General features: G+C 39.1%; 2 protein-coding genes across 2 annotated transcripts in view; one reads left to right on the top strand and one right to left on the bottom strand.

Moving 5' to 3' along the window:
• The first annotated feature begins 155 nt into the window (after positions 1-155).
• TIMM9 (translocase of inner mitochondrial membrane 9) lies at positions 156-18,268 on the top strand. The gene is made up of 5 exons (XM_032251199.1): positions 156-339; positions 2,761-2,847; positions 15,124-15,189; positions 15,849-15,944; positions 17,605-18,268. Exons 3-5 carry the CDS (start codon positions 15,151-15,153, stop codon positions 17,737-17,739), a joined length of 270 nt encoding a protein of 89 aa, XP_032107090.1. The 5' UTR covers positions 156-339; positions 2,761-2,847; positions 15,124-15,150; the 3' UTR covers positions 17,740-18,268.
• The window catches only part of TOMM20L (translocase of outer mitochondrial membrane 20 like), a 9,404-nt gene continuing 4,741 nt past the window's right edge, over positions 18,117-22,779 (bottom strand). Inside the window, exons 2-4 of the mRNA XM_032251293.1 lie at positions 21,363-21,396; positions 18,974-19,196; positions 18,117-18,230 (exon numbers count right to left, since the gene is read on the bottom strand). Of these exons, the coding sequence (XP_032107184.1) occupies positions 18,177-18,230; positions 18,974-19,196; positions 21,363-21,396 (311 nt within the window). The 3' untranslated portion in view covers positions 18,117-18,176. The remainder of the gene's footprint in view (positions 18,231-18,973; positions 19,197-21,362; positions 21,397-22,779) is intronic.

Below are 22,779 nucleotides of genomic sequence, written 5' to 3'. Positions count from 1 at the left end.
GGTAAATTAGGCTTCTAAAGAGTTTCGACAGATTCGGGTCGTTATTGGAGAGGAAGTCAGGAATACAAAGCGTTGTCTAAGCAGACAATCACAGAGTTTAATCTTTCGGAGACTTTAGAATTCGCTGATGGTACCATCTTTTTCTTCCAGATTTTTTCACATTATAACGAATCGGCGTCTAAGGGTTTAAGTGTCACTTGACATCACTGCTCCCACGTGTTCTTTCCCATCTGGCGGCCGCCGCGCCAGTCCTGTACCCAACCCTCCCTCCCGAGGCTCAGCCGACCCCCAGCACCCAATAGCCTTGTACTGATGTCGGATGCGAGAGCCTGTGCTTAAGTATGGTATCTTCTCTGCTGTGAGAATCCGGGGTTCCCTGGCGGGAGGTGGCAGGTTACGCTCCAGAAAGGTGGCGGGGTCTCCGGAGGAGGCCGCCGCATGTACTTGGGGCAAGTGGGGTGCGAAGTGGGGGGGTGCGAAGCCGGACAGTGCTTTCCCCGGTCGTGTTCAGACCTTCCTGGGGATAGCGTCACCTGGGCTTTGCTAGGAACTTTAGGCCCTGAGCCACCCCCAACCCGGATTAGGGGAGTCCGGGTCTTGTTTTAGGACACTGAAATTAGACTATAAGGTATTGACACTGTGACCTTGAGCTGCCGGGGGGAAGATCCTACTTTCCGTAAAAATCGTCTCTAGACGTAACGCCAGGGCTAACACCCCTTCCCAGATCTCCTCATTTCCTAGGACGCGCTAGTTAGAGCTTTCCCTTTACGCCTTACAAGAGGCTTTAGAATAATCAAAGCAAAAAAATGTAATCCTATCTAAAAGCTAACGAATTTTGTTTTACATCTCGGCGGTCTACTTTCATAGAAGTCTAGACTTAAAATTGACTTTAGGGGCTCACCGTTAAAGAACGTCTTATTATTATTATTATTATTTTGTACCTTGCTGAGTTTCTCTAATTAATGATCATTTTATTTTATTTACATTTTCCCTTCGGAATTAGGCTCATAGGTGGTACCTGTTCACAATTTATTGTATATTATGAGTATATTGAAAGAACTACAATGTCAGAGCTGGCAGAGACCTTGGAGATAGTTTAACTCTTACTTTCTAAGGTGAAACACGTGAAACAAACAGTGACCTAAGGTCTGAGTGTAGGCACTCTGAATTATTAAAATGACAAATAAATAACTTAATTTGGGTCTTAGAACTCCTTTGTCATGACTCTGTAATTCCTTTCTTTAGAGCCTCTGTCGTGAAGTGATCATAGCTCACTGCAGCCTTGAACTTCTGAGCCCAGGCAATCCTGTCTCAGCCTCCTGAGTAGCTAGTACTACAAGCACTTGCCACCACGCCGGCTAATTTTTTTCACTTTTTTGTACAGACTAGGTCTTGCCTTGTTGCCCAGGCTTATTTTCTCTTTTCTCTCTTTTTTTTTGGGGGGGGGGGGGGTGGTAGGGGGAGATGGATCTTTGCTCAGTCACAAAGGCTGGAGTGCAGTGGCATGATCTCAGCTTACTCCAACCTCTACCTCCCAGGTTCAAGCAATTCTCTTGCCTCAGCCTCCCAAATAGCTGAGGTTATAGGCGCCAGCTACTCCACCTGGCTTTTTGTCTTTTTAGTAAAGATGGGTTTTCACCGTGTTGGCCAGGCTGGTCTGAAACTCCTCACCTGACGTGATCCGCCCACCTCATCCTCCCAAAGTGCTGGGATTACAGGCGTGCACCACCACACCAGGCCTTGTTGTCTTAATCTAGGTCAGCCCTCTCAATCCCTTTTCTTTATGACTGACACTTTTGAAAAGACCAGCCAGGTTGTCTTACAAATTGTTCCATGTTATAGATTTTCTTAATTATTCCCTCATGATCAGAGCCATACGAAACTTTTCAGAATACCACATAGGTGTTGCTGTCTTACTGCATCCCATCAAGAAACACCTAAGATTGGCATCCATGTTTGTGATGCTAGGTTTTATGACTTAGATTATACTTTTTTTTTTTTTTTTTTTTTTTTGAGACAGGGTCTCTTTCTGTCACACAGCCAAGAGAACAGTGGCATGATCATGGCTCACTGCAGCCTCCACTTTCTGGGCTCAAGTGATCCTCTTGCCCCAGCCTTCTGAGTAGCTGGGACTACAGGTGCACACCACCACGCTGGCTCATTTTTATATTTTTTTGTAGAGATGGTGTTTTGCCATGTTGCCCAGACTGGTCTAGAACTTTTGGGCTCAAGCAATCCTCCCACCTCAGCCTCCCAAAGTGCTGGGATTGAGCTACTGCGCTTGGTCAGTCACTTAGCTTATAATATATATTGGGCTATTTGGAAAATATTTTTAGGTAGATGATATATGTTATAATAAGACATTTTATAGGTGCAATGGGGAAAAATACTGGATTTTGAAGTCCAAACACGTTAGGTTCTAGCTGCCCATATACTATCTGTATAAATGACCTCATGTAAGTTTCTTAAGATTTCTGAACCATCCCTCCCAGAATTATTAGGAAAATCATAAGGGAAGTATAATGTATACTTACACCTGGACAAATAAGGATAGCATGACATTAAGTATTCTTTTTTTAATAGTAACAAATATGCCAAAGAATTGTAACTTCAGAATAGAGGACATTAACTTCACTTACTAAAAAGGGAGAAACTTTTTAAAAAAAAATAATTAGCCAACAGAAGTTTACATTTCACTGAAAACACTATTAGAACTTGAAGGGGACTAAGTAATCATATTATAACACCCTCATTTTTCAGGTAAGAAATCAGGCCTTACTGGAGACATTCAAGCGGTTTGGACAACTACTTTTCCAAAACAGAAAGGAAACTCATGCATCAGAAAAGGTTTGCGCTTGATGACTCATAAGATCTCCCTTTATTCTTAAGTTCTCTGGTTCTATGATATATTTTGCTTGCTGCAAGATTAGCGGCATCATTGTAATCATCCCCAAGATCTAGGCTAGTGGTTCTTGAATTCCCTTATTCTCTCCTTCTCCAGGTTTCAGGGATGTAATCAGAAGGTAACCCCTGATTGGTCTTTGCTGCTACAATAACAAACATTTGCTGTAATATCTGGAAGCTAGGATCAAATAAAAGGACAACTACATTACTGCTACCTGTTCTCACCATCAGGTGGTTTATGTGGCTAGTGGAATTTGTCAATCTAAACTTACTATTAAATAACTGCAAAGTGAATAGTGAAAGATTTAGAAGACCGCAAACTAGTAAGTAACTCTGAAAATCATTTATTTACTCAATCATCCCCAGTATTTTCTCTGAACCAGTTGCCTACAATTATGTATACTGTAATCTTTTCCTTTTTTTTTTTTTTTTTTTTGAGACAGAGTCTCGCTTTGTCACCCTGGCTGGAGTGCAGTGGCGAAATCTCAGCTCACTGCAGCCTTTGCCTCCCAGGTTCAAGCAATTCTTCGGCCTCAGCCTCCACGATTACAGGCATATGCCACCTGGCTAATTTTTGTATTTTTAGTAGAGACGGGGATTCACCATGTTGGCCAGCTGGTCTCGAACTCTTGACCTCAAGTGATCCACCTGCTTCAGCCTCCCAAAGTGCTGGGATTACAGGTTTGAGCCACCATGCCTGACCTATACCATAGTCTTGAGAGATCCTGGTGACTACAGAGGATAGCTTTAGAGATTTAAGCAGACTTAAGAAAACTGCTGATTGTTAGCTCTTGAGTTTAACTGTAGGTCTGGAAAAAATAATAAAAATATATATATATATGAAATTGGGCTGGGCACAGTGGCTCATGCTTGTAATCCCAGAACTTTGGGAGGCTGAGGCAGGCGGATTACCTGAAGTCAGGAGTTCAAGACCAACCTGGCCAGCATCATAAAACCCCATCTCTACTAAAAATACAAAAATTAGCCAGGCTTGGTAGTGTATGCCTGTAATCCCAGCTACTCAGGAGGCTGAGGCACGAAAATCACTTGAACCCAGGGGGCAGAAGATGTAGTGAGCTAAGATTGTGCCACTGCATTCCAGCCTGGGCCACAGAGTGAGAGACTGTCTCAAAAATAAATAAATAAAATGCACAATCAAGTGATTCTAAAGAAAATAAATCATAATGTTAACAGTGGTCTGTGAATAGTAGAAATTTTTTTTTATCTTTGGTTTTCCAAATTGTCAATAAATATATTACTTTTATAGTATGATAAACTTTATTTCATTGAAAAAAGGAAACATACACTGTTACAGTAATATATATTAATAAATTAATCAATAAAGAAGATTCATGGCCGGGCGCGGTGGCTCAAGCCTGTAATCCCAGTACTTAGGGAGGCCGAGGCGGGTGGATCACAAGGTCAAGAGATCGAAACCATCCTGGTCAACATGGTGAAACCCCGTCTCTACTAAAAATACAAAAAAAAAATTAGCTGGGCATGGTGGCGCGTGCCTGTAATCCCAGCTACTCAGGAGGCTGAGGCAGGAGAATTGCCCGAACCCAGGAGGCGGAGGTTGCGGTGAGCCGAGATCGCGCCATTGCACTCCAGCCTGGGTAACAAGAGTGAAACTCCGTCTCAAAAAAAAATAAAAAAATAAAAAAATAAATAAAAAAAAAAAAATAAAGAAGATTCAGACCAACAGCATTTGAGGTATTCTTCATCTATGTCTTTTCAGATTTTTCAGTAGCAGCCATTGATTGTCACCATGAGGTGTATAATAAGGACAGGGTGTGTGTAGACCCAGCAGTATACCAGTCTGAAACTGAGAACATTTAAAGATTTCATACTTTCTGTCTCACTGACCTCTGGTTGATAAGTCAATAAATATTAATTTTAACCCAAAGAAATACAAGGATGGAATTTTTTTTCAAAAGAACAACAGATTTTGGCATTGTAGGAAGGAAATCAGGTCTGTGTGTGTGGTTTTTTGTTGTTGTTGTTGTTGTTGTTTGATGTGAACTGTAAAAAATCCAGTTTGCTGATTGTCCTCCTGAGGTGCAGTGAGTGTGCTGTCCTAATTCCACAGTTCAAGAGGCTCAGGTCTATCAGATGACCTTTTGTATTTTCTGCTAGGAACCTATTGTTAAACCAAATACCTTAATACATATTTTATCACCCTTGTATTTTTTTTCAAGTTCTCACAAAACAGTGATTTCATTTAATACTTCCTTAGAAGTTGTTTTACTAGTTCTGAGATATTTTCAGACTGTTTCCTAGTGGGAATCCAGAAGAACTCTAGCTTGGAACACTTGCTAACAATATCTACCAGCTATATCTTGTTCTTTGGCAAATACCAGTTACACAGTATCATTACTGTTACACAGTATCATTTTTTTTTCTTTTTTATTAAGCTTTTTATTTTGAAGTTAGTGTAGATTGAAATGCACTTACAACAATTAATACAAAGATCCCCTGTCCTTTACCCAGTTTTCCACAGTGGTAACATCTTATAAAACTGGAATACAGTTTCACATCCAGGCTACTGATACTGATATAGTCAAGATACAGAATATTACAAAGGTCTTGTGTTGCCTTTTTGTAGCAACACCTACTTTCTTCCTACTCCTGCCCCCATCCATTCCTTAACCCTTGGCAACTAGATGGTCTTCATTTCTGCAATTCTGTTATTTCAAGAATGTTGTATAAGTGGAATTATACAGTATATACTTTTTAGGTTTGGCTTTTTTTCCTCAGCAGAATTCTCCAGGCTTTTGCATGTATCAATACCTCATCCTTTTTATTGCTGAATAGTATTACAGGTGTAGATGTACCAATTTAACCATTCACCCACTGAAGAACATTTGTGTTGTTTTCAGTTTTTGACTGTTAAGAATAGAGTTTCTATAAACATTCACATATAGGATTTCCTGTGAACACAAGTTTTCATTTATCTAGGACAGATGTCCAGGAATGCAGTTGCAGGGTCATATAACTTCTTTAGAAACTATCAAACTGTTTACATTCCCAACAGGAATATGTGAGTGATTCAGTTGTTCTATGTCCTCACCAGCATTTAGTATTGCCACTGTTTTTTTTTGTTTTTTTTTTTTTTTATGTTCACCATTCTGATAGGTATGTAGATTGTTTTGGTTGTTGTTTGTTTTTTTTTGTTTTTGTTTTTGAGACAGAGTTTTGCTCTTGTCACCCAGGCTGGATTGCAGTGGCATGATCTCGGCTCACTGCACCCTCCACCTCCCAGGTTCAAGCAATCTTCCTCCCTCAGCCTCCTGAGTAGCTGGGAGGACAGGCGTACACCACCATGCCCGGCTAATATTTGTGTATTTTTAGTAGAGATAGGGTTTCACCATGCTGGCCAGGTTGGTCTCAAACCCCTGACCTCAGATGATCCGCCTGCCCCAGCCTCCCAAAATGCTGGGATTACAGGCATGAGCCCCCATGCCCAGCAGCTTGTTTTGGTTTTAATTTGCATTTCCCTAATGGCTAATGATGTTGAACATCTTTTCATGTATATCCTTTTTGCTGAAATGCCTTCTTAATGCCTCTTGCTTGTTTTCTAATCGGATTGTTCGTGTTTTTACTGTTGGGCTTTAAGAGTTCTTTATTATCTTCTATTTATTATTTGTCAGATATGTAGTTTGCAAATATTTCTTCCAGGTCTGTAGCTTTTCATCCTCTTAATGTTCTTTCACCAAGCAAAAGTTTTTAATTTTAGTTTTAATTTTGTTTTTGATTTTCATGAAGTCTAATTTATTTGTTCATTTTTCCTCTTATAGATTGTGTTTTTGATTTCAAATATAAGAACTCTTTAGCAGGCCCTAAATCTAAATTTTCTAATGTTTTTCTAAAAGTTTTAGTAGTTGGCCAAGCATAATGGCTTATGCCTGTAATCCCAGCACTATGGGAGGCCAAGGTGGGAGGACTGCTCAAACCCAGGAGTTTGAGACCAGCCTGGGCAACATGGTGAGACACTGTCTTTATTAAAAATAAATAAATAGGCTGTGCGGCGGTTCACACCTGTAATCCCAGCACTTTGGGAGGCCAAGGTGGGCAGATCACAAGGTCAGGAGATCAAGACCATCCTGGCCAACATGGTGAAACCCTGTCTCTACTAAAAATACAAAAATTAGCTGGATGCAGCAGTGTGTGCCTGTGGTCCCAGCTACTTGGGAGGCTGAGGCGGGAGAATCGCTTGAATCTGGGAGGCGAGGGTTGTCATGAGCCAAGATGGCGCCACTGTACTCCAGCATGGGCAATAGAGTGAGACTCTGTCTCAAAAAATTAATATAAAATAATAAAAGTTTTTGTAGTTTTATCTTTTACATTAAGTCCCTGATCCTTTTTTATTTTTTAGAGACAGGGTGGAGTGCAGTGGCACAATCTCGGCTCACTGCAGCCTCTGCCTCCTGGGTTCAATCCATCCTACTACCTCAGCCTCCTGAGTAGCTGGGACTACAGGTGTGTGCTACCAGGCCCAGCTAAAAAAAAAATTTTTTTATTTTTGGTAAAGATGGGGTTTGTCATGTTACCCAGGCGGTTCTCAAATTCCTGGGCTCAAGCCATCGCCAACTTTGGCCTCCCAAAGTGCTAGAATTACAGGAATGAGCCACCACACCTGGCCCCTAGGATCCGTTTTGAGTTAATGTTTGTATTAGGTGAGAAACTTAGTTCGCACATCATTTTTTTTTTTTTCCTCAAAAATCAGTTGGCCGGGTGTGTGTGTGTGTGTTTGAGATGGGGTTTCACTCTGTTTTCCAGACTGGAGTGTAGTGGCACAACCATGCTTACTGCAGCCTCTACCTCTCTCAAGGTCAAGTGATTCTCCTGCCTCAGCCTCCCAGGTAACTGGGATTACAGGCATGCAATACCATGCCCAGCTAATTTTTAAATTACTTATACAGACAAGGTCTTACTGTGTTGCCAAGGCTGGTCTTCAACTCCTGGGCTCGAGCGATCCTCCCTTCTTAGCCTTCCAAAGTGCTGGGATTACAGGTGTGAGCCATCTCGCGCAGCCAGCTGGGTTTTTTGGTGTGAATCTGTTATTGGATTCTTTGTTATATTCCACTATTTGTCCCTCCACCAGTGGCACACAGCATTGATTACTGTAAGCTATTTACGTCTTGAAATCAGGTAGACCAATTCCTCTCACTTTATTGCTCATTTTTCAAATTTGTTTTAGCTATTCTAGTCCCTTTGCTTTTTGTATAAATTTTATATAAATTTCTATATAAATGCTTTCCATATAAATTTGTGTATATTTACAGGAAATCTTGTTAGGACCTTGATAGGAATTGAAATAAGCTTGTATAAGTCTTGGGAAAATTGGCATTCTTACTACATTGAGTCTTCTGTTTTCTGAACACACACTGTATCTCTGTGTGTGTTGAGGTCTTTGACTTCTTTTGTCAGCATTTTGGTTTTCCACATGCAAGTCCTATACATGTTTTGTTACATTTGCCCCTAAATCTTTTTTTTCTTTTTTGAGTAATTATAAATGATACTGTATTTTTAATTTCACTATACATGTGTTCATTGATGGTATAGAGAAATACAATTGATTTTTATTTTTTTTTTTAAACAGTCTTGCTCTGTTGTCCAGGCTAGAGTGCAGTGGCATGATCTTGGCTCACTGCAACCTCTGCCTTCCAGGTTCAAGCAATTCTCCTGTCTCAGCCTCCCGAGTAGCTGGGATTACAGGTGCCTGCTACCACGCCCACCTAATTTTTGTATTTTAAGTAGAGGCGGGTTTCACCATTGTGGCCAGGCTGGTTTTAAACTGCTGACTCCACCCACCTTGGCCTCCCAAAGTGCTAGGATTACAGATGTGAGTCACAGCACCCAACCACAATTAATTTTTTGAATATGTTTATCTTGTATACTGGACCTTGCTGAGCTTATTAATTCTAGGAGTTCATTTGTGGATTCTTTCTGATTTTGTATGTTCATAATTATGTCACATGCAAACAGGAACAGTTTTATTTTCTTCTTCTGCAGTCTTTATGTCTGTTTCCTTTTCTTGCCTCACTGCACTGGTTAGAACTTTCAGCAATATGTTAGATAACAGTGGTGAGAGTGGACATCTGTCCTTGCTTACAATCTTACGGGAAGGTATTATCTTTCACCATTAAGTGTGGCTGTAGGTTTTTTGTACATGCTCTTTATCAAACTTATCTTCCTTTTTTTGTGAGACATTTTGCTATGAATGGGTATTGCATTTTTTCAAATACTTTTTCTGCAACAATTTCTATGATCATAGTTTTTCTTCTTTATTAATATGCGGACTTAAATTGACTAGTTTTCAAATATTAAACCAGTCTTGCATCCCTGGAATAAACACTACTTGGTCAAAATGTATAATTCTTTTTAATATATTGCTGAATTATATTTGCTAATATTAATAATAATAAACATTTGTATATCTTTCATAAGGGATATTTTTAAGGTTTCCTTTTTGTACTCTGTCTGGTTTTGATACCAGGGTAACACTTACTTCATAAAGAAGTTGTCAGGTTTATGTATGCAGAGTTGTTTTATCCTTTTGATGTCTGCAAAATCTGTAGTAATGTATACCTCATTTCATTCCTGATAGTATAATTGGTGTCTTCTCTCTTGCTAGTAAGTTTGTCAGTTTTATTAATCTTTGCAAAGAATCTTCTCTTTCTTTTTTTCTCTTTTCATTTCAGTTGATTTCTGCTCTTTATTTCCTTCATTGGGTTCTTTTGCTCTTCTTTTTTAGGTGCTTACTGATTTAAGATATCTCTCTGTTTTTTCTTTTTTATCTTAGCCCAAAGACATTTTGTCTCTTTCTTTCTTTCTTTTCTTTTCTTTCTTTTTGAGACTGGGTCCTGCTCTTTTACCTGGGCTGGAATGCAATGGCATGATCCCCAGCTAATTGTTTTTTGTTTTGTTTTTTTTTGGTAGAGATTAGGTCTGACAATGTTGCCCAGTGTATTAGTCCATTTTCACACTGCTGATAAAGACACACCCATGACTGGGCAAGTTACAAAAGAAAGAGATGTTGGGTCAGCCATGGTGGCTCACACCTATAATCCCAGCACTTTGGGAAGCCAAGACAGGCAGATCACCTGAGGTTGGGAGTTTGAGACCAGCCTGACCAACATGGTGAAACCTCCTCAAAAAAAAAAAAAAATTAAAAAAAAGAAGGTGTAGGCCGGGCGCTGTGGCTCACGCCTGTAATCCTAGCACTTTGGGAGGCCGAGGTGGGTGGATCACCTGAGGTCAGGAGTTCAAGACCAGCCTGGCCATGAGGGTGAAACCTCATCTTAAAAAAAAAAAAAAAAAAATTCTTAAAGATGTAACTTCCAATCTAGAATTCTGTACCTAGCCATACAATCAACTTGAGTATAAGAGTAGAAAAAAATATTTTAAAAAAGTATAAAGAAAGAAAGAAAGAAGGTATAATAGACTTAGAGTTCCACAGGGCTGAGGAGCCTCACAATCATGGCAGAAGGCAAGGAGGAGCAAGTCACATCTTACATGGATGGCAGAAGGCAGAAAGAGAGAACTTGTGCAGGGGATTTCCTCTTGATAAAACCATCAGATCTTGTGAGACTTATTCACTAACATAAGAATGGCATGGGAAAGACTTGCTCCCATGATTCCATTACCTCCTACCAGGTCTCTGCCACAACATGTGGGAATTCAAGTTAAGATTTGGGTTCTTGAGTCCAGCCAAACCCTGTGACCCACGCTGGTGTTGAACTCCAGGACTCAAGGAATTCTCCCACCTCAGCCTCCGAAAGTGCTGGGATTACAGGCATGCGCCACCACACCTGGTCTGTTTCCTTTTCTAATGTATGCATTTAGTGCTAAAACTTTTCCTCATGGCACCGATTTAGCATGAAGTATAGAAACCTTAATTGTCTACATACATTTAGAACCACAATAGATGGTTTTATAATTTTGCTTCAACTGGCAAACATAATTTAGGAAACTCAAGAGGAGAAGTGTACTTATTCATATTTCTCACTATGTTTTCTTCCTCCTTGATGTTTCAGGACTACTACTTTTGTCATTTTCTTTCTGTTTAAAAACTTGAACCATTATTTTAGATAACTATGCTGGTAACATGTTTTCTTAGTTTTCCTTCATTTGAGAATGTCTTGATTTCTCCTTTATTCCTCAAGGTTGTTTTCACCAGATATAGGTTTCTGGGTTGACAGTTCTTTTCTTTCAGCACTTGAAACATTTTGTGTCACTTCCTTCTGGCCTCCATAGTTTCTGAAGAAAAATCTGCTGTCATCCTAATAGTTTTATGCCTGCAGTCAAGATAGTTTTTCCACTTGCCGCTTTCAACATATTTTTGTCTTTATTTTTTATTTTATTTATTGTTACTTATTTATTTTTTTGAGACACAGTCACACTCTGTTGCCCAGGCTGGAATACAGTGGCACAACCTTGGCTCACTGCAACCTCTGCCTCCCGGGTTCAAGCAATTTTTGTGCCTCAGCCACCCGAGTAGCTGAGATTACAGGTGTGCACCACCATGGCCAGCTGATTTTTGTATTTTTTTTTAGTAGAGGTGGGCTTTCACCATGTTGGCCGGGCTGGTCTTGAACTTCTGACCTCAAGCAGTCCATCTGCTTTGGCTTCCCAAAGTGCTGGGATTACAGGCATGAGCCACTGTGCCTGGCCTTGTCTTTAGTTTTCAGATGTTTGACTATTATGTATCTTGATGTAGGTTTCATCAGGTTTATGCTGTTTGGGGTTTGTTCAGCTTCTTGAATCTGTAACTTTATGTCTTTTGCCAAACTTGGAGAATTTTCAGCCATTATTTCTTAAGTACTTTTACCATCCTACCCTCTTCTTCCTCTCCTTCTTGGACTCTGAGACAAAATATTAGCTCTTTTGTATTTCTGCAAGTCCTTGATTCTCTGTTAATGTTTTTCATTCTGTTTTTCTCTGTAATTCAGATTGAAGAATTCTATTTTCTGTCTTCTGATTCAGTGATTCACTGAGTTTATTTTGTTTATTGTATTTTTCACTTCTTAAACTTTTTCCATTTCGGTCTTGATATCTTCTATTTCTTTACTAAGACCTTCTATTTTTTTCGTTTGTTTCAAGTGTGCTTGTAATTGCTCATTGAAGTATTTACAAGGTACTGTTTAAAAATCTTTGTCGGATAATCCTAACACTTGTTACTCAATGTTGATCATCTAGTGTCTTTTTTTAATTCAGTTTGAGATGTTCCTAGTTCTTGGTGTGATTAATGATTTTTTAAAATAGTATAGCCTGGACATCTTGCATATCGTGTTATGAGGCTCTAGATTTTATTTAATCCTTTTATCTGGCTCCTTTTGACATTGCTCCATGAGGGGAGGTGGTGGGAGGTACCACTTTATTACGGCCAGATAAAAGTAGAAATTCATCACTTTGATACTTGAGGGGAGGGGCAGGAAGTTTATTCTTACTGCAGGTTGAAGTAGGCATTTTGGCTCCTTACCAGATAACTCCCCTGGCTGGGAAAGGACTACAGTGCTTCATTACTCTCCCCACATGGCATGACAGAAGGGTATGTGGCCTAATTGTCATGAAACAGTAACGCAGGTCCTGAATGCCAGGTAGGCCTCCTTTGATACCACCCCAGAGTAGATGGAGATGGGTACCTCATTACTGCCAATAGGGGTGGAATTTAGGCTCCCTGTGTGGTTTCCACTGACCACTTGGCAAGGGGGTGGGGAGGCTATTCTGTGCATATGAAGAAAATGACATTTTTTAAATGTCAATAGTTATTGTGATTTTTTTTTTTTTTTTGAGATGGAATCTTACTCTGTGGCCCAGGCTGGAGCGGTGTGATTGTGGCTCACTGCAGCCTCCACCTCTCGGGTTCAAGCTTCCTGACTCAGCCTCCTGAGAAGCTGGGATTACAGGCATGAGCCACCATACCAGGCTAATTTTTGTATTTTTAGTAGGAACAGGGTTTCACTACGTTGTTTAGGCTGGTCTCAAACTCTTGACCTCAGGTGACCCACCTGCCTCAGCCTCCCAAAGTGCTGGAATTACAGGCATGAGCCACCACGCTTGGCCTAGTTATTGTGAATTTACAGGATAAGGAAAAAAGAAAAGGGAAGAATAAATGCAAAAAGGAGGAAAGTATAGATAGGTTTGGCAGTGGTGGAATGGAATTACTATTGATTATATGTGTTAATCAAAATGAGAATGTTATTTTTTTTCATGATGATGGCATACACTTTGTCTTAAACTTGAAATTACTACTTAGTTTCAACAAAATGTCATAAAAATGTTATGTTTTTCAGAGATTCTTTAATAATTGATGAGCTAATAAGAAAGATTTGCATATTCAGTTTATCATTTTTGTCTTCGTTATCAGAAAACTCATAACTAAATGTGTGGTATTTATGTTAGTCTACAGTGTACATGATTGATGTTTTCCTCTTACATGCTGTTTAATTTCTATTTTAAACAGCTTTATTTTATACAAATCTTTTATATGAGATGCTCAACTTTTTTAGAACTCACTAGGATACAGTAAATAAATAACGTGATACACGTTTTTACATCTAGATTAACTGAACCTAAGTCCTACGTTTAGGATATGTGAAAATCTCAGTAATTCAGAAAGGCTTTTTTACTTACTTGTCTTCCCTTCCCTGTTGCCCCCAAGTTAGATTATAATTATCATATATTCAGAAATTTCTGATTAGTCTCTGTGATTGCCCTTTCCAAACTACAGAATGTGTAGTAGAATGTAACACTCCTGTAACTTTGAAAACTCTGAATACCTTTCATAAGGGTTGTAGATTTCTGGGGTTTTTTTTGTTTGTTTGTTTGTTTTAGACAAAATTTCCTTCTTGCCCAGGCTGGAGTGCAATGGGGTAATCTCGGCACACTGCAACCTCCACCTCCTGGGTTCAAGTGATTCTCCTGCCTCAGCCTCCCAAGTAGCTGGGATTACAGGCATATGCCACCACGCCCCGCTAATTTTATACTTTTAGTAGAGATGGGGTTTCTCCATGTTGGTCAGGCTGGTCTCGAACTCCCGACCTCAGGTGATCTGCCCACCTTGGCCTCCCAAAGTATTGGTATTATAGGTCTGAGCCATCATGCCCGGCCAGGGTTGTTGATTTCTAAGCAAATGGTGTTTGTTAACTATTAATAGAACCTTTGTGTTTACAATGCAAAAGGATCATTGTAGCAAGGGTCAAAGAAAAAGTAGATTGACATATCTGAGCTGCTCCAAGTGCACTTAAAATTACTAAGTGCATTTGGAGCAGCCCAGATATGTGAATCTACTTCTTCAACTGTAGATTTTATTAAATCTAAATATAGGCCAAATATTTCTGAAGAAAATTTAGCATTTAAATTGAGATATGGTTTATAAGTGTTAAATGCCCACCAAAATCAAAGACTTACTACAAGAAAAGGAATGTAAAATGTCTTACTTTTATGTTAGTTGCATGTTGAAAAGTTAAAATTTTTGATACATTGGATTAAGTATAATAGTAAAAAATTTTAAACCAACAAATTGGTGACTAATGGAATAGTTAAGTAATTTTAGGAAAACAGCAAAAAATCTCTTTGTTTCCTTTTTTTTGTTGTTATTATTATTATTATTTTGAGATGAAGTCTTGCTTTGTCACCCAGGCTCCAGTGCAATGGCATGATCTCTGCTCACTGTAACCTCGACATCCCAGGTTCAAGCGATTTTCCTTCCTCAGCTTCCCAAGTAGCTGGGACCACAGGCATGCACCACCACATCAGGCTAATTTTTGTATTTTTAGTAGAAATAGGGTTTCACTATATTGGCCAAGTTGGTTTTGAAGTCCTGACTTAAAGTGATCCACCTGCCTTGACCTCCCAAAGTGCTGGGATTACAGTTGGGAGTCACCACACCCAGATTTTTCTATTTTTTTTTTAAGCCCAAACCTCACACCTTCTTGGTTTCCTTTATAACCCACCTAGTAATGGGGCTTTAAACAAGTAGCTTAGCAAAGTAGCAGAGATTTAGATAGGGCCTTTGAGTCCCAAACTAGCATTAGAAAATCTGATTCTCAGCTGTAAGATTCTATGGTCATTAATGATCTGAGAAATTGGGGGGTGGCATACAATTAGATACACAGATTTACAAAATACAAGCAGTGATTCCCGAACTCTTCAGTTAGACTAAAAACATTTGTTTATAGATTGACAAACTTTTTTTTTTAATTTTTAAATTAGGTGACTAAATAAAGGTACCAGAAGAATATGGCTGCACAAATACCAGAATCTGATCAGATAAAGCAGGTAAGGTATTCTCATTAAGGGGGGAAAGATACTGCAAAAAAATGTAAGGTGCTACTAATGCCACCATGTCGGCTGGGTGCAGTGGCTCAGACCTGTAATCTCAGCACTTTGGGAGGCCCAGATGGGTGGATCACTTGAGGTCAGGAGTTCGAGACCAGCCTGGCCAACATGGTGAAGCCCTGTCTCATAAAAATACAAAAATTAGCCAGGCGTGGTGGCAGACACCTGAAAGTCCCAGCTACCTGGGAGGTTGACGCAGGAGAATCATTTGACCCAGGAGGCAGAGGCTGCAGTGTGCTAATATCACACCACCGCACTCCAGCCTGGGCAACAGAGCAAGACTCCATCTCAAAAAAAAAAAAAAAAAAAAAATGTCAGCCAGTGGTTTCATAAAACAATTATTTCTATTTCATTTCCAAAATGGATAGTAAATGATATAAAGCATATGTATTTTTAATTTGACTGATAAGGAAAAATTAAATATTCAACTAGAAAATAAGACTATGTTGTAGATCATATTGTACCCATTTAAGTTAGTATAATAACTATGATTTCAAGTGTTACCATATATTTTGTCTAAATATAAAATACTAGTAATTTAAGTTTCAAATCTTTGTTTTAAAAACCATGTATTAAAGAACATTCTGGTTTGTTTGTAGTTTAAGGAATTTCTGGGGACCTACAATAAACTTACAGAGACCTGCTTTTTGGACTGTGTTAAAGACTTCACAACAAGAGAAGTAAAACCTGAAGAGGTATGGAAATTGTTACTCACTAAAATTCTCCAACCTTGTCATAAACACTGTAAGTAGGATCCCCCTAAGCATTTCACTTGTTCCTACTTATTACAAGAATTTAGACTATCTTTTATGTTTCATTGCTTGGAAGAACTGAAGCAGTCACCGACCCATGGCATTGAGTTTAACAGCGCCAAGTTTAATATGACAGTTACACTGTGCCAAGTCAGATCATTTTAGAGAAGATGCCTGCAGTTGGTGAGATATTGTTCCACAGCAAAGATTCTTACTAATTAGCTTTCAGTCAAGATGGCCAACCAAGAGAAACTTGGCACAGCTTTCTTTATGGCCCTGGGAATTCTGGTTGGCTTTGGAAAAAACAAAGCTTGAATTTGGTGGCTCATACTGAAAACCCAATCCAATTAGAAGTCTTAACTTGTTTTTTTAAGATGAGGTCTTGTTCTGTCACCCAGGCTGGAGTGCAATGGCATAATCATAGCTCAGTGTAACTTTGAACTCCCAGCACTTTGGAAACCCAAAACAGGTGGATCACTTGAGCCCAGGAGTTCGAAACCAGCCTCAGCAACATGGTGAAACCCTGTCTTTAGAATAAATAAAAATAGCTGGACATGCTGGCACGTGCCTGTGATCCCAGCTAGTCGGGAGCTGAGGTGACAGGGTCACCTGAGCCCAGGATGCAGAGGTGGCAGTGAGCTGTGATTACACTACTGCACTCTAGCCTGGGCGACAGAACAAGACTCTGACAAAAAAAAAAAAAAAAAAGAAAAAAAAAAGAAAAGCACCAGCCTGGGCAACATAGTGAGACCTCATCTCTACTAAAAAATAAAATTAAAAATTAGCCACGCATGGTAGTGTGTGCCTGTAGTCTTAGCTACTCCAGGAGCTGAAGTAGGAAGATCACTTAAGCCCAGGAGGTTGAGGCCACAGTGAACCACTGCATTCTACCCTGGGCAACAGAGAGAGAACCTGTCTCAAAAAATAAATACATAAAAAGTAAAAGGTTGAGAATTTTTTTTTTTTTTTTTTTTTTGAGACGGAGTTTCACTCATGTTACCCAGGCTGGAGTGCAATGGCGCGATCTCGGCTCACCGCAACCTCCGCTTCCTGGGTTCAGGCAATTCTCCTGCCTCAGCCTCCTGAGTAGCTGGGACTACAGGCACGCGCCACCATGCCCAGCTAATTTTTTTTTGTATTTTTGGTAGAGACGGGGTTTCACCATGTTGACCAGGATGGTCTCGATCTCTTGACCTCGTGATCCACCCGCCTCGGCCTCCCAAAGTGCTGGGATTACAGGCTTGAGCCACCACGCCTGGCCAGGTTGAGAATTAAGAATGTTGTTTCTCATTAAAAAGGAAAAAACTTACTGGGCTTTGACTTAATACATCTGCAGAAAATCTAGTCCAGAAGCTTCTTGAAAGCATAGACTTAGCATTGCTCTTAGTGACTACAAACTGGTGGGCATTCAATATATATTAATGCTTGTCAGTGGATGAAAGTGCCAGTTGAAAGCTATGGTCAGTTGCTGCCAATTAATACTATTTAATTCTCAGATATATTCAAAGAAAAGCAAACTACCCACTGGTTCTTTCAGAATTCATGCATTTAAAAAAATTCATATTTTTGTGTTGCCTCTTGGATCTTCCCTTTTCATTCCTAGACCACCTGTTCAGAACATTGCTTACAGAAATATTTAAAAATGACACAAAGAATATCCATGAGATTTCAGGAATATCATATTCAGCAGAATGAAGCCCTGGCAGCCAAAGCAGGACTCCTTGGCCAACCACGATAGAGAAGTCCTGATGGATGGACCTTTGATGAAAGATTGCCAATAGCTGCTTTACTGAAAATGAGGATTCCTCTGATAGAATCCCTTGAAAGCAGTAACCACCATGTTAAACCATCTGTCATGACTGTTTGGCATATGGAAACCACTGGAGAAACAAAATTGCTATTTACCAAGAATAATCAAAATAGAAGGTCTTATTGTTCAATGAAATAAGATGCAACATTTGTTGAGGCCTTTTGATTCAGCACCTTGGTCACTTGATTAGAAAAATAAACCATTGTTTCTTCAATTGTGACTGTGAATTTTAAAGCAAATTATGTGTTCAATCATGTATGAGATAGAAAAATTTTTATTACTAAAAGTAAAATAAATGGAAATATCACTGAGCAGTTGTTTATATATAATATTCTCATTGGACTGTAGAAATGTTGAAATGTTTTTCAATCAGGCTCATCCTCCCAGCATTTCTGTTCATTCATGTCTGCTTCAGATTGCTGGTAAATACATAAAATAGTTACTTGCTAATCATTTCTATACACAATCCTTTTCTTGCCTCCCTTCTTGTGTCAGGGTAGGCATTTCATATTCTTATTTTACCTACATTTTCATATATCTTCAGGAAACCATCCCATCTGCCCTAATTTGGTAATATTTAAGAGTTGACTGTTACACTGTAATGGAGTTCATGTTTGTGTTTTGTGCAGAAGCTGACAGTCATACATAAACGATTTTAAGGCTTGTCAATGATAATAAGTAAACCAAAGTTAATGTCTTATGGCTAATGAATCCTGAAACAAATCCAAGCATCTGCAGGAAATTCTAGGTGATGCAAAAGTAAACCAAGCAGTTTAGTAAAATGTAAGTGGACTAATACTTACTAATCAACCGGCTTATGAATAGATTTCATTTGATACCATTTTAAACCTATATTTAAGGAAACACTAGTTAGCCTGTATGTTTAAATTTGCCAAAGTGATTTCTGTTTTGTGTGTTAATGGAAGCAGAAGTATTGTTCTGCTTTAAAATTGAAGTGTTGAAATGCGGATAATACTCAACAAAATACGCAATTATAGTCAAAGGAACATGAAAGAATAGGCTTGCTTCTCTTAAAGCAGCCAAAATTCAGAGATTTCACTTATTTAAGATTTTGGGCAATTCACACACATAGTTTGATATTCAAGCATAACATAGCTATTTACTGTTTACACTTCACAAAGATAATTAAATATTTGCTCACCTGGCAAACAAGGGGAATTTTGTGCAACAGCATCTCAAATACCTTGGGAGGGAGTGTGTGTTTGAAAACCTTCAGAAGTTCCTGTGGTTGTCTGCACACTAAAAGAGCATTGCTGAGGTGCTGAACCCCCATTCTATGCTCTCCTGAAACAGAATGACAAGTTTTCAGCAAAAATTTAAAGTTATTTAAAACAGACATTCTACAAATCCAAGAAAGCAACAAGCTTTAAAAAAAAGCATATCAAACTAAAGACTAGACAAGTCTTGTGAAGAGTAGAGTGCAAATATGAGGGAAGATGTTGAGCTTCACAGTGATGAAGCTGCAATATTAATAATTTTGGGCCAAATAAAACCAGTATGCTCTTACTGTTTAGAAGTGCACTTTTGCATTGGAAATGCTCATGTTCTATACTTTGGGTATGGAGGGAAGAGTATACTGAGGGTTTTTTTTGTCTGCTTTTATTAATATCTGATAGGTTATCTTTACATGTGTGATTGATAAAATATAGAGGAAACATCTAATGTTCTAGCTAAATGGGACTTTAAAAAAAAAAATAGATTTCAATATCAAAGAGTTAAAGCAAGATTTAGTGTAACATGAATTACATAACCAGAGGAAAAAAATAAGAGATTTACGATCTCTGATTTCTAAGCACAGTTTTAAAATGAGTTTTAGGATGACTGACTTTGACGTAACAGAATGAAAAATTGTGAAGAGTGAAAATTAATCATAGCATTTCTGTTTAAGTCAGAACATGGAATGATTCTCATCCCCTTGTTTTACTTTAAGGAAAGTGAGTCAAAGATGAGTGAAATGATGTAGAGCTTCAATGCTGATTAATGCCAGCATTAGGAATAGAACCTAATTTTCTGACCCTTGAGACTAGACTACTGCCTGTCTTCAGGTATTCAGTAATCACAGGAGTTTAAATCTTGACATATGTAAGTGAGTAGAAAATAAAATATGGCCCTACAGGTAAATATAATTATAGGTTCTTATTAGCTGAAGCTAGTTTTCCATTTATCTGTTGAAATACATGATCATATGAAGAGAAGAATGCGTGACAGAAAAAAATGCTTTCCAAAGATTGATATTAAGCTTAAACTAGAAAACGATAAGGATATGTCCTGACTTAAATACATCGAATTTTACATTTTCAACATAAGATATAATAGTACCTGTTCTCAAGACTGGTGGTGCTAACAATACCAGTCAACTAGGTCAAATAATGGAATCAACCAATATATTGAATCACACCAGCTCCTCAGAAATTTCAATCAAAATTATTGTCCCTATGGCCTCATATAAACGTAGCCACCATTGAGGTGGCTAAAGAACTGTATTTTACCTGACAGCAAAATGATGAAAATTGGGGGTGATGGCAAAGGGGAATGGAGAAAGTTAAGAAGATTGCGGAAAAGGGTAAAAAATTGCCACACTGGCTAGAATACTGTACTGGTTGGTTCTCAATGTTTTAGTAACGTAAGGAGGAGTTGGGTTTTTTTTGGAGACAGAATCTCCCTCTGTCACCTAGGCTGGAGTGCAGTGGCGCAATCTCAGCTCACTGCAACCTCCGCCTCCTTGGCTCAAGCGATTCTCCTACCTCAGCCTCCTGAGTAGCTGGGACAACAGGCGCGTGCCACCAGCCTAATTTTTGCATTTTTAGTAGAGACGGGGTTTCACCATGTTGGTCAGGCTGTCTCGAACTCCTGACCTCATGAGTCAGCCTCCTCGGCCTCCCAAAGTGCTGGGATTACAAGTGTGAGCTACCACACCTGGCATCTAGGGAGTTTTTTTTTTTTTTTTAATACTGACAGCTGGGTTCCACCTCCATAGATTCTGATTTAATTGGTTTGGGGTTTGATGGAGAATTAAAAAATAAGCAGCGAAGACTGAGAACTGCAATATAAGTAAAATATGGAAGTATATAACTTCTGTAAAGAACTATTAGGGGGCTGGGGGCTGTGGCTCACGCCTGTAATCCCAGCACTTTGGGAGGCTGAGGCAGGCATTTCAGTTGAGGCCAGTTCAAGACCAGCCTGGCCAACATGGCAAAACGCAGTCTCTACTAAAAATGGAAAAATTAGCCAGGTGTGGTGGCACCCAACTATATAATCCCAGCTACTTGGAAGGCTGAGACACAGAATTGCTTGAACCTGGGAGGCTGAGCCAAGATAATTCCATTGCCTTCCAGCCTGGGTGACAGAATGAGACACTGTCCACCACCCCCCCTCAAAAAAAAAGCTATTAAATAATTTAGCAGTTAAAAATTTTTAAACCAAAGTTTGCAAGGTATGTTCAGATCACCCCTAAATCTAATTAAACTATTATAACTCATAAAATGAATAGGAATAAAATGTGATAAATCATCTTTTTTCTTTTGACTTACAATTTAGAACTTTCTTCTCCACAATTTGAAGGCCCTTGTTTACAAAAAAATATAGAATTATGAGTACAAAATTACTAGGGGTGGCAGGTGGTGGCAGGTGTGGTGGCTCACGCCTGTAATCCCAGCACTTTGGGAGGCCGAGGCGGGTGGATCACTTGAGGTCAAGAGTTCAAGACCAGCCTGACCAACTTTCACATTGGGTGAAACCCAATGTCTTCTAAAAATACAAAATTAGCGGGGTGTGGTGGTGCACACCTGTAATCCCAGCTACTTGAGAGGCTGAGGCAGGGGAATCGCTTGTACCTGGGAGGTGGAGGTTGCAGTGGGCAGAGATCGAGCCATTGCACTCCAGCCTAGGCAACAAGAGCAAAACTCCATCTCAAAAAAAAAAAAAAAAAAAATTAGCTTGAGGGCCTTAGAGGCCTATGCAAATAAAGGTCTTTAGGTGTAAGCTTCACTAGTTTACGTAAATCATTTCTGTTTATATCATTTAAGTCAGTTGTAACTGTACATTTTGTCACCAATATTTAGCAGGTATTTTTAGTCCATTTCAAAAATGACTCCATCTAAAAGCAAAGATCATTAATGTTAGCAGGTATTTTTAGTCCATTTAAAAAATTACCCCATCTGAAAGCAAAGATCACTACTAAACAAAATATTAAAATACAAATTACAGCAACTAATGTGCAATGATTTTGAATGCCTACAACTTTTTCATTTCTCAAAACCTTTATAAAGGTTTAAGCCACTGAATAAAGTAAAAATCTTGGGTGTTGCTGTGAGTTGTCTTGGATTTAGACTTCCTCTTTGTTTTTTTTTTTTTTGTTTTTTTTTTGTTTTTTTTTTTTTTTTTTGGAGACGGAGTTTCACTCATGTTACCCAGGCTGGAGTGCAATGGTGCGATCTCGGCTCACCGCAACCTCCGCCTCCTGGTTCAGGCAATTCTCCTGCCTCAGCCTCCTGAGTAGCTGGGATTACAGGCACGCACCACCATACCCAGCTAATTTTTTGTATTTTTAGTAGAGACGAGGTTTCACCATGTTGACCAGGATGGTCTCGATCTCTTGACCTCGTGATCCACCCGCCTCGGCCTCCCAAAGTGCTGGGATTACAGGCTTGAGCTACCGCGCCCGGCCTCCTCTTTGTTTTTGTAAATCCTGGAGGATGCTGTTCACAGACTGAAAAACAAAATCTTTGAAAAAAAAAAGACAACAGAAAGAGGCAAAAACAGGTATAGGCACTGTGATATGCAAGGGAGTTTGCAACACTTAAAAAATATATATATAGATTGTACTGATGGGTGTAATGCTGGCTTATCCAGCAACATCAGTTACTTCTTTTTTATTTTTATTTTTGTTTTTTTTTCTTTTGTTTTCTTTTTTCTTTTTTTTTTTTTTTTTTTTTTTTTTTTTTTTTT

This window comes from Sapajus apella, unplaced genomic scaffold, assembly GCF_009761245.1.
Source record: "Sapajus apella isolate SASKATOON/1434 unplaced genomic scaffold, GSC_monkey_1.0 scaffold74, whole genome shotgun sequence".
NCBI lineage: Eukaryota > Metazoa > Chordata > Mammalia > Primates > Cebidae > Sapajus > Sapajus apella.
The sequence above is the reverse complement of the archived record's forward strand: the minus strand, read 5'-3'. Positions and strand labels throughout refer to the sequence as shown.

Bases quoted from the DNA above. Each gene is read 5' to 3' on its own strand.
- TIMM9 (XM_032251199.1), top strand. From the start codon at position 15,151: ATGGCTGCACAAATACCAGAATCTGATCAGATAAAGCAG. The intron at 15,190-15,848 runs GTAAGGTATTCT...GTTTGTTTGTAG, and splicing joins AATCTGATCAGATAAAGCAG to TTTAAGGAATTTCTGGGGAC. The intron at 15,945-17,604 runs GTATGGAAATTG...TTTCATTCCTAG, and splicing joins GAGAAGTAAAACCTGAAGAG to ACCACCTGTTCAGAACATTG.